Below are 15,456 nucleotides of genomic sequence, written 5' to 3' on the forward strand. Positions count from 1 at the left end.
GTGCTTCCCAGCAAACTAATTTAAGATAGACTCCTTAAGATAAATATCAAGAGGGTCTATCACCGTCCTGCCTCTGCCTGTTTTCCTCTTGAAGATCAGCAGGCTTAGTAAAAACAGATTTCCTAAAATAAGCATTATCATATACAGAGAAGACTGGAAATCATAAATGATGTGAGCAACGTCCCTTGATTATGACAGGAAGCCTGCATATGTAATCTTTGTAGCGAATAAACATCTTCAATTTCTAGTATTATATCATCCAATTCCAGGAAAACATTATCATAATATGAAATAGATGAGAAAGAAATAGCAATCAGAACTATCCGGCAATGAGGAATACTAAGTTTTCTCTCTCCTGAATTGAGGCATCCTGGCTTAGTGAGAAAAGCTGGTGAAGGATGGTCCTGGGTTCAAATCTCAGTGCCTGTGTGACTTTGGGCAAGTTACTAAATTTCTCTGAACCTCAGTCCCTCTGACCATCATATAGTGAGAACGATCCTTCCTTCCCAAGGATGGCATAGTATTTAAATGAGATAATGTACATTTAGCACCTTCCTCCACCCTCCCTCCCCTCTATTTGGAAACTGTCGTCCTATACTCAGTGTGCTGGGCATCACCTCCAACCCTGTCACCCCTCTTGAATGTCTTATCTTTAAGGGACTCCTAGCCACACAACCAGAAAGCTAATGGTTATCCATGACTCCTTCTTCTTCCTCCCGCTGGCTCTGAATTTGTGTCTGAGTTAGGAGTCAGATGTATCTACTTCGAGATCCCTGATCTACGGCACTTCATAGTATGTACTTAGCCCACAATGGTGAATGCTCAATATCCTAAAATTTTCCTGCGGCAGGAATTATAGTAGTTTTTACCTATGGAAATGATATGTATGGAACTGAAGTGAAATAAATGAGCAATAGCTCAATAAGTCCCACTTTGCTTTCTCCCTGTTTCTGCTTGTGCTCAAGAGGCTGACTCGTGTGGCTGTTGTGTCACTGGCTCTTGCCCTGCCAACTCACGCAGGACTAGCCCTGTGGGTATTTCTGGTGGGAACTTGTGGGTATATCCCATGATCCTGTCACCACCTGCAATAACAGAGAGCACTGAGAAAGCACTGCCATCCCCATTTCACAGAGGAGAGTCCAAAGCACGAGGCTTTCAAGTCCCTTGCCTGGTGTTAAACAGTGAGAGGCAGAATGGGATCGATCTCAAATCTAGCTAATGCCAGAACTCACACCTAACTGTCATACTCTATTCCCTCCTCAAATACATTTAATCAGTTACCCATGGCATCCCCCATTTTATCCCCTTTCATCTACGTAAGCTTCCCTTTCCACGCGCTGCTGTTGCGTTTGGTTGGTGCTGCTGGTCCCTCTCCCTAAGCACTGCAGTCCTTGATCTGCCAGAGTTGGGCAGAGTTCTCTCTCTCTGCTTTGTGCATTAAACTCTATCAGAGGAGTATCAAAGCTCCCTGTGCCTTGATGTCCTATAGAAAGTTTTGTGAAGTGGTCCTTACAGACAGGGCTGAAATTCATCAGGTGTGCCCTGGTAGAGCATAGGGCACAGCTGGCATCTACCCTGATGGGTTGATTGTCTGTTCTGTTTGGGCAATGCTTGTACCATCCCAGGTGTTAAATATTTTTAATATCACCTCTGATATTCAAAGAGCTTCCAGAGCTGCCTCTCCACAGGAAGCCATTAGTGAGTGCTCACAGGGATCTGAGCCGGGAGTTTAACCTGAGTCATGGACACCATGCTCAAACCCTAGCTGCCTATCCCCCTCAAAGACCAAGATGGATGTGGACGTGTGGTGAAGCTGTCAGTACCAGGATCATTTAGGCTAGTTTTTCTCCCAAAGTTTCCCTAGCCCTTTAAGCAAACAGACATCTGCTGATCTAGCGCACTCTGCTAGATATGTCCTGACACCGCTGGACATTAAGGGGACATACATTTTGGGCTCAGTCTGAGAGGTCTGACTCAGTTGATTGTAACAAGAGAAGAATGGGCATCGCGGTTAGTTTACATTTCTGGTTAAGTAATAGTAGGTAGAAACTCCTTTTGTATTAAAATCTATGCTTGTGATCTCGCCAATCTCTGTAATTTAGTCAGTTTTTATTTTACACATTTCCAGGTAGGTTGCTAGTTGCATACTAATTCATAACTGTTATAGCTTCTTGAAGGATTAGCCTTTGGTTATCATGTATTTTTATTCCTGTTGCCTTAAATTCCAGTGTTTCTGATAATAATATTTCTAAATAGCTTTCTTATATATAAGGGAATCCATTCATGTTTTCTTCTAGAACTTGTATTTTCTACATTTAAATCTTTGAGCCGTTGGGAATTGATCTTGGTCTAGGCTTACGGTACAGACCCAATTAAAAAATTATTACATCTAACTTTAAAATAGATTAACATAAATTTAAGTTTTAAAAGTATATGTAATACATATTACATATGCACATGTTTTGTTTCTGAAATAGATGTATATTTATATGCTACATATATATATACACATTTGTTTTGAAGTCCCTCTCTCTCTTCTCTCTCTCTCGCTGTTTAATGGTTTTGTAATTACCTCCACCCCACGTCCCAAGCTTCTACTCCATAACCAGGTCTTCTGACGGTCGTTAGGAGCTCCCACAATGCTAGAATGCTCCAGGGAGCAGCTCGGTCCCTGGTTGAAAGGCTGTGTCTTGGTCCTTGCACTCGGCTAACTCCTCCACGTCCTGGGAAGCTGCAGCCTCAGGCAGCAGGTTGGCAGTGCTCTTACTCGCCTCCATTTACTAAGGTGTGTGGGAGTGCGAAATGACACAGGGAGAAGGTTGCTCCTTGTGACATTGTGAGTGACAGGGAACGTCTGTAAATAGCCTGTGTCCAGCCAGAGAGAACTGGTTGAGTAAACCATGGTTCGCGCACACTGAAGTCCACACAGTCATGAAAACGATGAGTAAAATCTCCATGTCCTGATATGGCACCATCTTCTGAATATACAGTTAAGTGAAAAAAGCAAGGAACAGAACGGTATATACGGTATGCTATCTTTTGTGTAAGAAAGGGAGAGAAATAAGAATTTACATATTTTCAAGAAGAGATGGGGGAAGGATAAGCAACAAATTAATAAAAACGATTTCCTAGAGAGGAGGGGAAGTGGGGAATAGCCTAAGCATGAGAATTCTCTAGATCATAAAATGCAGTAGTTTTGATTTTTGATCTATGTAAGATAAAATTATAACAAAACCCCACCAATTACAAAAGGGGTGTGTGTGTGTGTGTGTGTGTGTGTGTGTGTGTGTGAGCATGTGTTGCGACAGGGCAGGGACGCTCCCAGTCATGCGTCTGCTTCTGGTTCTCCTCTTTGTGGCACTAAAATTCCAGGCACCACTGCCTGATTCCAGGCCTGCAGCCCAACAGGTCCCAGCAGCAGACCCACTCATGGTTTGTAGTTTTGCGCTTTTCCTGAGTCATGGACATAACTGCGTTTGAGCCATTTCTTTTTGGTTTTCTCTTTCTTTTTGTATTTTATCTATCATGGAAGTATATTTAGGGCAGAGGAAATGCTTGGAAGTGTGAACCTACTGTACCCACGGAAGTCCCTTTCCTTTTGCTTTAATCTTTATTATTGAAAACCTCTTAAAATATTTCTTTTCCTGCCTTAGAAAGTCTAGTACACTGAGAATAATGAAATATTTCTTAGATGATAAAATATATTACAATGAAGTTTCTAAACCTTAATTACTATATTTCATAGAATTTAAAATGCCATTGATTGTAAGATGTATAATTATGTTATGTAGCATTAAAAAATGCTGCTAATTAAACTATGACACAACGCTCTCTTATCACATCCCTTGTAAGATGTATCTTGATTTCCAAGATATTAAAATGTGAAGAAATGTGCATCTCAGAGTAGATAAAATACAATTATAGATATAGACTTGGAAGATAAAAAGGTTGAATTAAATGTGTACTGATCCCAAGATGGTCCAAAAACCAAAGGGAAATGCTTTTCCTAGAGCAACGCCATGTGTATGGTAAGTACTTGATGGATGCTTGTGAAAGAATAAAGCCTTCTTATATGACATTGGATGGCCACTAAAATATAGGGGGAAGTATGCAAAATATTTGTTTTTTAAAAAATTGCTAAGCATAGACTATGTCCAGGTCCTGTGATATAACATTAAGCATAAAAGGATAACAAAAAATGAGGACAATATAGCCCAGCCCTTGAATAGTTTACATTCTAGTGAAAGAGACAAACGTAACAAGCATAGCCTGACTTTGGGAGGGAGATCAGGGCTGAAAGTGTAGATGTGGGGGTTATCTTTAGAGAGATAACAGTTGAAACTGTGGGCATGGAGAATGACATCAACAGGCTTGAAGCAATGAGGAGACGGACAACGGCAGATCCTTGGAGAATACCAACATTAGATGGGACAAAGAGGAGGATCCAGTGAGGAAAACCAAGACACGGTCAGAGATAAGAGGAGATATTGGAAACAATTTGTCACTAAAGTCAGAGTTAGAGAGATGACTTTAAGAAGGAAGAAACAATCACCACTGTCAAATTGCCAGGAGATGGGGCGAGATGAGGAGTGAAGACGTTATCAGATTTGGCAGTTAGGAGGTCATCAGTGACTTCCAATAAAGTAATTTCAGGAAAATGATTGGAGCAGATGTCAGATTATAACGGGTTGATGAGTAAATGCAGGAAGAGTTTATCTAGAAAAAGCTTATGAGGAAGGATAGGAAGAGGCAGGAAAATACAGGAAGGGTAGAAATGGAATCAATGAATACAGCAAAAAAAAAAAAAAAAGGTAGCAAAACTTATGGAAACAAAGCAAAGGGCTGAATGTCTAGATGCAGGAGGAAGGCAGGTTGAGGAGGCAGATGGCAGCCAAGGCAGGGAGCAAATCTGAGGGCCTAGAGAGGATATGGGATCAGCAACCTTTGATTCAGCTCCTAGCTCTGTCCCTTACTGTATGAACTTGGGCAAGTTACTTAACCTCTGTCCTTTAGATATTAAGACAGAATCCTCAGAAAGAAGACAGATACTCCAAAAATCCCTGTACAATAAATACGATACAATTCTCAGAGTTCTTTGGTTCTTACGATTCTAATGTAAGCTGATGACGTAAGCCCAAAACATAATTCTAAGAGAGAATCTTCCAAGGGGACAAAATGATGTATTTCAAATGCACAGCTTTCTGACAGTTTGGCTTTTAAGAGTATCTAGAGTTGGAATTACAAGTGGATTTCATCCTGCCTGCCAACACTGATGAGATGCCACTGAGTGCCTGAACAAATGGTTGGGAAGAATCACGTTTGAGCAAGAATTTAGGTGCAGCATAAGAAAGGGCTATGGATTAAAGAAGTTGGCCAGGGCTTGGAAGGGATGGTAGTAGAGTAGTGTCATAAATTTGCTGACCCTGAACCAGAGGGGAGAATGGACTATGTATCCATTAGATAGTTCTCCATCAACAATATTGAGCTTTTTGTTAAGTATTGACTTGTAAATATTTCAGTGTACATTCTCTGAGAAGTAGAAATACTCTGCATTGTACATTAAGGGTAGAAACGTAAATGGCAGCAGTCAGCTACAGTCAGTAGATTTGACACCCTTTTATGAATGTTAAGATATGTGATCACGATATATTCATTAATTTAATGTAAGGCCTCTCCACCTGCTCAAGGAGGAGGACCATGGAAATATCTAAGGCAGGATCAAAATCTTCCTTGGAAAACTTCTGGGTATATTATCAGACATGGAAGAAAAGTAGATCAAGGTCCCAATGCTTCCTATACAATGGTCATGATCATTTTATCTTGAAAACTTTTTAAGTTACCATTAACAAGCTTGCTTTACTTCAATGAAATATCTATAGTATATGTACCTTTAAGCAGTGAAACACTTTGGTTGAATCTTCCAAGACAGCAAATTTCATATATATATATATATATATATATATATATATATATATATATAATTTTTTAAGTAGTAATACTATGTTTTTGAATGAAATCTTATCTTGAACTCCAATATAGGTAAAACAGAGTCATTTCAGCTGACGAGGAGGTAGAAGGGCTGGTTTCCATCCCACCTCAAGTCAGCCCTAAGGGCTTCATGAAACGTGACTTGAAAGCCTCTGCTATAAGATTAATTTAGTTATGAATGCACCCCTAGGTCACTAAACAAATTGATTTGTTAGGTTAGAATGATAATCTTTATGAGCAAGTGTAATATTGGAGGTATTTGCAAAAAATGATAATTTTTAATTTAGTCACCCAAGGTAATTACTATATTAAAATACATTTCCCAGAGTCTGGATGCCTCAGTCTTTAACAAAACCATGTAGCTAACCTCAGTTCAAGGAAGGTGTGCCAGGCCCAGGCCCAGGCCCAGGTTTCCCTTCAGCCCATGGAGAAGATCTGATTCGCTTGTTGCCCCTAACACGGTCTGGTCTCTTGAGACCAATGGCACTCCACGGTTTGAGAAAGCTGCAGGAGTTTGTCTTCACATTTGCATTCCAGACAGCAGGAAGGGAAAACGGGAAGGACAAAGGAACTTGCTTCTTTTAAGAGCGCTCCCAGAAATTCCACCCAACAAACCTTACAACTCAGGAGCCAAAATTTAGTCCCATGGCCACACCTGGCTGCAAAGCCTTCTGTGCTGCACTTTAGCAAGACAGATGGATACATTCACATCAACACATTACCATTGCTAACTAAAGAACATCCACTAACAGTAACATCTAGACAGAATTACTCATCATGCCCCTGTACTACTTCTATACCTTGTGTGTGTGTGTGTCTGTGTATGTATGTGTGTTATACATACATACATACATATATATATATATATATATATATAAAATCCTATGTGTAGATTTTTGTTACCAACAGCACAATCAGGTACAGAACAACTCCATTACCCCCCAAAACCTCCCATGTGGCTATCACTTATGGCTGAACCTTCTCCTACCATTACCTCCTGGCAACCACTGATCTGTTTTCCATCACTGCAGTTTTGTTATTTCAAGAATGTCATATAAATGGAATCATATAGTATGATTCCCTTTGAGACTGCATTCTTTCACTGGCATAATGCTTTTGAGATTCATTGAAGTTTTTGCTTATGTCAATAGCTCATTCCTTTTTATTGCTGAATGGTATTCCATGGTGTGACTGTACCTCAGTTTGTTTATCCATTCACCTGTTGAAGGACATCTGGATTGTTTCCAGTTTTTGCCAATTATAATAGAGCTGCTATCTGAGTATGTGTTTTTGTGTGAATGTAAGTTTTCAACCATGAATATATTTTTTATTATGATGAGATTACATACAAACACATTATTTGCTAATATGTTCTCTTCCCACACTCAACTATATGCACCTCCAGGATTTTGCCTGAGCCAAAGCAAGCAGCAAAATGTAATGGTTAGGAGAACAGCCTCTAACTTGTGTTTGAATTTCAGCTCTACATTTAATAGTAGTATGACATTGGGCAAGTTACTTAACACCTCTATGCCTCAATTTCCCCCATCCTGGAAAATTGAAGCAGCTGGCAGAATCCCCACATTGATTCCCTGATCTGTGCAGTGACGGCTATTATGGTGGGAAAGGCCAAGTGGAAGGTACTAAACCTGCCTCTATCTAGGAAAATAGTAAACCAAAAGCAACACTGCATTCCTGGAGGGACTGCAGAGATTAGTGCCATCATCAAGGACTGGAAGGATGCTGGGGAGGTCATTCCCACCACACCCCGGTTTAACTCTGTAGAGAAGACAGATGGATCTTGGAGAATGACAGTGGATTATCGTAAACTTAACCAGGTGGTGACTCCACTTGCAGCTGCTATACCAGATGTGGTTTCACTGCTTGAGCAATTTAACATATCCCCAGAAACTGGTATGCAGCTACGGATATGGCAAATGCCTTTTTTTCCACCCCTGTCAGTAAGACCCATCAGAAGCAGTTTGCTTTCAGCTGGCAAGGCCAGCAGTACACTTTCACTGTCCTACCTCAGGGGTCTATCAACTGCAGCCCTGTGTCATAATTTAGTCTGTAGGGATCTTGATCTCCTTTCCCTTCCACAAGCTATCACACTAGTCCATTACATTGATGACATCATCCTGGCTGGACCTAGTGAGCAAGAAGCAGCAATTACTTTAGACTTACTGGAAGACATTTGCATGTCAGAGGTTGAGAAATAAATCTGACAAGAATTCAGGGACTCTGTACCTCAGTGAAATTTCTAGGTGTCCAGTGGTGAGGGGCATGTCAAGATATCCCTTACAAGGTGAAGGATAAGTTGTTGCATCTGGCCTCTCCTACAGCCGAAAAAGAGGCACAATGCCTAGCGTGCCTCTGGAATTTGAAGTCAACATATTCCACTTTCGGATGTGTTACTCAACCCATTTACCAACTGACCCAAAAAGCTGTTAGTTTCGAATGAGGCCCGGAACAAGAGAAGGCTCTGCAACAGGTCCAGAGTGCTGTGCAAGCCGCTCTGCACTTGGGCCATCTGATCTAGCAGGTCCAATGGGGCCTGAAGCGCCCGTGGCAGACAGGGATGCTGGTAGGAGCCTTTGGCAGGTCCCCACAGGGGGACCACAGCTCAGACTCTCAGGATTTTAGAACAAGCCCTGACATCCTCTCTGGATAACTACTCTCCTTTTGAGAAACAGCTCTTGGCCTGCTACTGGACTTTAGTAGAGGATGAAGGCTTAGCCTGGGCCACCAAGTTACCATAGGACCTGAGCTGCCCATCACGAACAGGGTACTATCTGACTCATGAGGAGGTAGCTGCAAAAGAGCTACCTGAGTTTTCTAATTTATATAGGCAGAAATACGGGGAACACGTGTGGGAATGGATGTTAAGGGTATGGGATAATGGGGGAGGAACATAAAGTTGGATTGGGCCTTTGGACTCGGACTGGAACCTATACCATTGCCTCTCCTGGCTCTCAGGCCTTCAGACTGCAGGTCTTGGGAACTCTCAGCCCCTGTAACTGTGTGAGCCTTATTACAAATCTCTGTTATATATATAATGGAAGTCATATATATATCTGTATCTCCTATTGGTTTTGTTTCTCTGGAGAACTCTGATGCATACAAGCCAGTTATGCAACATCTCTGTCTCAATTTCCCCATCCTGGAAAATTGAGATAAACAGAATTTCTACTTCTAAGAGTTGTGAGGATTAAAGAAAAAGAGTTGATACAGGTGAGTTTGCTGAGATCAAACCAGTGTCTTACACATTTTCATATCCTTGGCACCTAGTAAAGTTCATAGCAGAATGCAGATGTTCATAAATATTTACTGAATAAATGACTTTATCAATTTTTAAAATAATCCTAACATATATAACTGTATTTTCATTATTTTTTATTCAACAAATATTTACGAGTACCTACTATGCCCAGGCATTGTACATTTGGAAACATAACTGTTTTCATTAAGAAGAAAATGAATCATTGATAGACTATTCTAAACTACTGCTTTTTTCTCACAGAGCTATTCTTCCTTAAAAATTCATTCCATGAAAATTTCCTTTTATGGAAATGAAATAAAGAATGAATAACACATACACTGGCTTCAATTACTTTCTGAAAGTCATATTAATTTACTTTTTGAGTCAAAGATCAAAACAAAGATTAAACAGAAGATAGGAATTTAAATAAGGCTATTTGAGTTCTTTTTTTTAGTGGAGACGATTTCAAATTCATCGTCCTCAGAGCAGGGGCATGTACTTAATTTCCAATAGGTGGACGGTTCTGAGACTTTCCCTATAAGAACACTGGGGAATTATTTTAGGCTTTATTTCCAGATTGTAGCATGAATAAATTTTGCATTTCCTTAACTGTGTTGGTTGGTGTGGCCTGAAATAATCAGATTATAAGGTAGCCCAATTATTTGACTTTAACAGTCATGCACACACCCTAAGGCTTAATTACCATGAATAAACCAATCCCACCCCAAATTCATTGGCTGTCACTGACAATAGCTTTAACTGTACTTGCACAGTGTAAGGAATTCAATGAGCAGGCTAAGACTCATGATTAAAACTCTAGCCGTTAAAATAACTGCTGACTACCTCACGGAGATCAGTTTCTTTCAATGTAGAACCTGCAATTCTAAACATTTTAAACTTTATAGTCATTTCTCCAAGACAAGACTGAATAGGACTGATCTTCTTTTAACTTACCATGAAACATACTTTTTACTCAAAAAACGAGAAAAGTCTTAGGGCTTTATTAAGAGTTCAAAAAGTAATAAGACTTGGGTCTTGTCCAGGGAAATTTACCATTAAAGATAAAGAAATCTCAGAACATTATGACTAGTCACCAAGAAAGACATTTACAACGGAAGACGCCTACCGTCCTATTTTCTCTGAGAAACACAGAAAAGTAAAATTCACGATGAAGCTACCGCTGATTTCGACCTTTTTATTTATTAGGTCATCAGTTTTCAGTTTACCGCTAGACTTTGAGAGGTGTCCCTAGGCGAAGGGCAGCGGAGAACGCCTATCCACAGACGAGGGGGTCGGCTATTCGCTTCGATCCGGGAGCGCCGAAGGAAGGGTAGGGGCGGAAATCAGCGGCTTAGTAAGACGCCCAGCCCCGGAGGAAGGCGGCCGGCCGGGGTCAGAAACGAGTAGAGCAGAAGAGATTGGGGCTAATTAAAGCCACCGCAGGACACTCCCCCTCGCGGTGGCCGGGACGGGGCTCGGGCGCTCGCAGAGTCAGGGGCGGGGACTACTTCGGATTCAAATTTAGAGCGGGACGCGCGGCGCGCAGCAGGTGCCTCCGCCCCGGCTCCCCGCGGCCAGCGTTTCCGCCCCCACCTGCCCGCAGGGCCGGAAATTACCTACAGGGGAGCGGCCCCTGCTTTGTTGGCGTTTCAAGGGCGCCGAAAGCCTCGGAAAGTGCGCAGTGGAGGGGCCGCGTCCCCACGCTTTTAAGCCCCTGTGTCCCCTGCCCTTCTTTTAGAATGCCACTGGCCACTGGGGCAAGCAGGAGCAAAGACGGGAGGGGAGCGAGACAGGAGGAAAAGGGAGGATCGTAAACCCCAGCACAGGCACTTCATAGGCAGGTTACGCTTCAGGAGGGCGCGAGGGGGAGCGAGCGCATGCGCCAACCGAATTGCAGGCGCGTGGAGAAAGTCGCGCATGTGCAGAGCCGAGACGAGAAAATGAAGTGAGGGGCTGACCGGCAGGTGGAGGGCGCTTTAGCTACGGAAGGGTCCCAGCCGCCAGGAGGCGCGTGCGCAGAGCGCCCGAAGGGGTGGGGCTGCTCCGAGGGGACGGCCTCGCGCGCCCCCTGGCGCGCGCCCGGGGAGAGGAAGAAGCGGGAGGGGGCGGAGAGGAGGGAGGAGGGATGGAGGGCGGGAGGGGGGAGGGGAGCCGGAGCGAGGGAGGGTTTATCGACCGGGCGATTTTGGTTAAAATATTCAAAATGGCGGACGGAGGAGCAGCGAGTCAAGATGAGAGTTCAGCCGCGGCGGCAGCAGCAGCAGGTAATCATTACAGCATTTTACATATTCATATTCATACTCAACCCCGGCTCCCGCTGCCCCCCCCGCGACTTAGCATAATTTATTAGTACTCAGGATTATTATAATTAACGGCGGGGAGATGGGGGGCCGGGGAGCACGGAGCCCCCGCCGGGCGCCAAGCGGAGGGGGAAAGAGGCTCGGAGCGGCCAGGCGGCGGGGGAAGACAAGGGGCAAAGGGGGCTGCGAGCCGCCGCCGCCTGCCCCCGGCCCACCCCGCCGCCGCCGCCGCCCGCCCGCCGGCACCGGCCCGCCGCCGCGGCCGCCTGCTCGCCGTGCCCGAACCCGAGCGGGTCCGCGGCGGGGCCGGGGCCGGGGCACCGGGAGAGGACAATAAAGACATTTTACATATTCATAGCTGCCGGCCGGCGGGCGCGGCGGGGAGCGGGCGGGCGCCCCGGGCCGGCGGGCGCGGGGTGGGGGGGCGTGGAGGAGGCTGGAGTGGCGGCGAGCACAATGCCGGGGAGGCGGCGGGGCCGGAGCGGACCCCGGCGGCCGGACAGCCGCACGCGTCCCCTCGGGGGCGGGTCCGGCCGGGGGCGCTGCCCGCCGCGGGGGCCCCGGGGGAGAGCGCCCTGCCCGCCCCGCGCCCCGCCGCCGCCCCGGGGCCGAGCGGGGCCGAGCCGGGGTCACGGCCCCGGGCACCTCGGCCGCGCCCGCCGGTCCCGGTGCGGCGCTTGAGCGGGCCGGGCCTGCGCTCCGGGGGGGCAGGGGTGAGCGGCGTGGGCGCTGCGAGGGGCAGCCCGCGCGAGGGTCCGCTTCGCCCCTGGGGGCGGCGGGGTTGAGAGGCGGGCCCCGGGGAAAGTTCCCCCGGAGGGGTGTTCTCCGGGGCCGCCCCGTGTGCTCTGGGCCGCCGGTCACAGCCCCCGTGGGTCCCGGACGGGCCCCCGGCCCCGCCGGCCGTAGCTCCCCGGGGCGTCGGTGGGAGGTGCGCGGCGGGGTCTGCCCTCCGTGCCCTGCGCCTCGGGCGCCCCCGCCCCCGCGCCCGCCCTCTCGGACGGCCCGGGCCCTGGGGGCCTCGCGCGCGCAGGCCCGAGCGCCCGGAGGCCTCCCGGGAACTCGGCTGTGCAGGCTGCCCTCCTGCCCTGCCCCAGAACCGACTGGCCTGACAAGTTGATAACAGTCTGGATTGCCCCTCTCCTGGGGAGTTGGGCAGGGGCGGGGGTCCCCCTCCCTGGGTCCGTGGTGGCGTTTCCTTGCTGGGTGCAGGGTCCTCTCTACACTCAGCTTAGCCGAACCTCTCTCATTTGAATAATGTCTAATTCGGGGAGGTTTATATTATTGAAATGGCCGCCTGGCTTTCCCCGCCTCTCATGTTTAGTAATTCAGACCTTTAATAACAGCCACTCACAGCCCAACGCCGTGTTTATATTTTACATTCGCCCCATGTGCTTTTGTGGTTCGATATGATTCTTTTTTTTTTTTTCCCTTGGCAATCCACAGGGCTCTGAGATCAAACCCAGGCTGTGCTGGAGAGAAGGGGCAGAGCTAGGCCTTGGCTTCTCCAGCAGTTGCCTAGGCCTCATGCTCTCTGCCGCTTGATTTATTTACTAATAACCAAAATGACTCCCCCCACCAACTTCCACACGCATACCCCTCCTCCGCGGGCGAAACAAACCCTCCTGGGGCCTTAGGAGCATTAAAACAGCTCCTAGCTCAGCATCAACTCTGTCGTGTTTTGTTTTTTCTTAAAAAGGCTTTCTTAGAGTTTGCAGTAATATTGGGCCTGAGGAAAAAAATTCTGTCTTCTCATTTTCAGAGGCGATTGAAACCTATCTTGGTGTAATAGAAATAAATCATTTTTTTTTAGGGATAGTTCCCCCCAAGGCCTGGGCTCTTGCCCCCAAGTTAAACCCTTTAAGGCTTTGTAAAGGTCTGCAGTATTTGTAAAACCAATAGTTTTTCTCTAGGAATTGTAGAATAGCCAAGTATTCTAGAAATTCTAGTTAACAGCGCTTTCACAATTTCTCAGTGGTGCGTTCCCTTTTCAACCCTTCCTTCTGATTTAAAATGGGACTGATATTAATTTTGTGCTATTACTGTCATAGACTTGCTTATTTTAATTGTAACACTCCTGAAAACAGAAATGGGGTTATGTTTTCTCTGTATGTTTGTGTCATGGTTCAGTGAGTGAAAATAGAAGAATAAACACAGACGTTGTGCCTGCCCTGATCTTGGAGCTTACTCCCCTCCCGGCACACCGCCCTTCTTCTGAAGTTGTCAGAATTGATTTTATGTTTTATGTATACTTAGGACAGTGGTCTGTGAAAGGCAGCTTAACTTCTGCTACTTGGAAGAAACCGTAATTTTGATTTTTAGTGTTTCCCTTGGTAAAGTTTCTTTCTTTTTTATTTTGTATAGCTGTAGTGTGTTCTTTAAAAACAGTGTTTCTTCTCATTGGTGTTTTTTTTACCCCCGCTAGTAGAGGAAAGTATTCCAGAAGTGTTGTTTAACACTGCTGTGTTAAGCCTTTGAAATTATGTTAAGAGACTTCATGGTCAGTTGCTAGGTACTTATTTTGTGAGATATTAGTCTTCAGTTTAGTTTGTAACAAAATTCTAGATTTGATGGGCTAAAAGCAAGCCAATTTCAAATAACTGGTGCTCACCGTTTTTATTCTTTCGAGGCCTCCGGTAGGCAGGCCCTGAATGCAGCAGGAAAAAAAATAAAGAGCTTTCATGAGAATGTTCAGGTGAATGACTGCTTCAGAGATCTGAAGCGTGAGGTCGGATGGACAAAAAGCAGTGATATGATTTCATGCCTTAAATAGCATATGTTTTTGCACCCGATTCCCAAGATGTGATCAAACTGATGATGTCATTGGAGAGGACAAGGTGCAGTTAATTTGATTTATTGTCCTGAGGTGAAGTGTAGCAGTGGAACCTTCTCATAGGGAAACCATTTATCTCGGGACAATTTCCTTTATAGCTGCAATTTAACCACTACTGAGGCTGCGGATATTTTATTATCCTAGATGATAAAATGTACATTGTATTTTACAAACAAAATTTCACTGTTAGAATTTTTGTAATATGGAAAAGGATGAGTTTTGTTAACTGGCCTTATACTTTGGCTGGCTTTCCATGCTATTGTAAAAATTCATTTCCTCAGATTCTCAAGTGGAGACTATGGATTTTAAGTAAGTATACCATAGACGTGAGCCATGTGCGTGCTTATTTTAGATAGGTTCTTTGTGATCCCCAACTCCAATAAGAAGCTGCTTTTCTTGACTTAATCATAGTCCACGCTGAAGAAGGAGAGGTCATTCGTCCTAGAACATATTTCAATGAATAAAGTGAAGTTGAAGAGAATGAGGGCTATCTATTCTTTTAGGTTGAAATTGTAGTATTTAAAATAAGGTAGAATACTTACAGGAAAGCCTGTGATTTGCAAGCAGTTTTTTAACAAATAGTTTAGAATCCTTTTTGGATTTGTCATAAATTAGTCTGGACCAAGTTTGAGCATTTTGATTGTTTAGTGATTTTTAAAATTGTTGCATTGTGAGGTAGTGTGATTCCACATATGATTTTTGACGTATTAGGAGAGATATTAGTCTTTGACATATTAGTAGATTTTCCTGTTAGGGGATTAGTAGATTTTTCACCATATTTTTAACTAGTTTATCTTAAAGTGATGATTAAAATGCCCTCGGGAATGTGGTAGCGTGGCTCTGCCTTCTTCCTAACTGACCTCTGAGCCCAGCTTTGACGGAGCGTTTAGGTTACTGTTGAGCCTTGGTAAGTTGTAACCTGCCTGTCTCCTTTTGCATCTGTCAGGTGGCTTTCCGAAAGTTTTCAGAAAACTCATTGTCACTTCCTTCTTAGCTTGCCCCACCTATTTGATTATAATGGTACTTTTGAATTTAGGTCTTAAATTCGTCTGACAGCTGACCAAATGTTTTTAATTTCT

The 15,456-nt window shown here is 44.7% G+C and overlaps 1 protein-coding gene and 1 long non-coding RNA gene across 6 annotated transcripts in view; one reads left to right on the forward strand and one right to left on the reverse strand.

Moving 5' to 3' along the window:
- The window catches only part of LOC103551555 (uncharacterized), a 30,405-nt gene extending 19,894 nt beyond the window's left edge, over positions 1 to 10,511 (reverse strand). The window contains exon 1 of the long non-coding RNA XR_011532190.1: positions 10,374 to 10,511. This is a non-coding gene — a long non-coding RNA (uncharacterized lncRNA). The remainder of the gene's footprint in view (positions 1 to 10,373) is intronic.
- Positions 10,512 to 11,334: 823 nt separating this feature from the next.
- The window catches only part of POU2F1 (POU class 2 homeobox 1), a 168,535-nt gene continuing 164,413 nt past the window's right edge, over positions 11,335 to 15,456 (forward strand). The window contains exon 1 of one of the 5 annotated variants that reach the window (XM_070591478.1): positions 11,335 to 11,511. In XM_070591478.1, coding sequence (XP_070447579.1) covers positions 11,373 to 11,511 — 139 coding nt within the window. In that variant the 5' untranslated portion in view covers positions 11,335 to 11,372. The remainder of the gene's footprint in view (positions 11,512 to 15,456) is intronic. The other 4 variants (XM_070591477.1, XM_070591475.1, XM_070591480.1 and 1 more) reach the window with 4 other exon arrangements.

The sequence above is a fragment of the Equus przewalskii genome, chromosome 23 (assembly GCF_037783145.1).
Source record: "Equus przewalskii isolate Varuska chromosome 23, EquPr2, whole genome shotgun sequence".
NCBI lineage: Eukaryota > Metazoa > Chordata > Mammalia > Perissodactyla > Equidae > Equus > Equus przewalskii.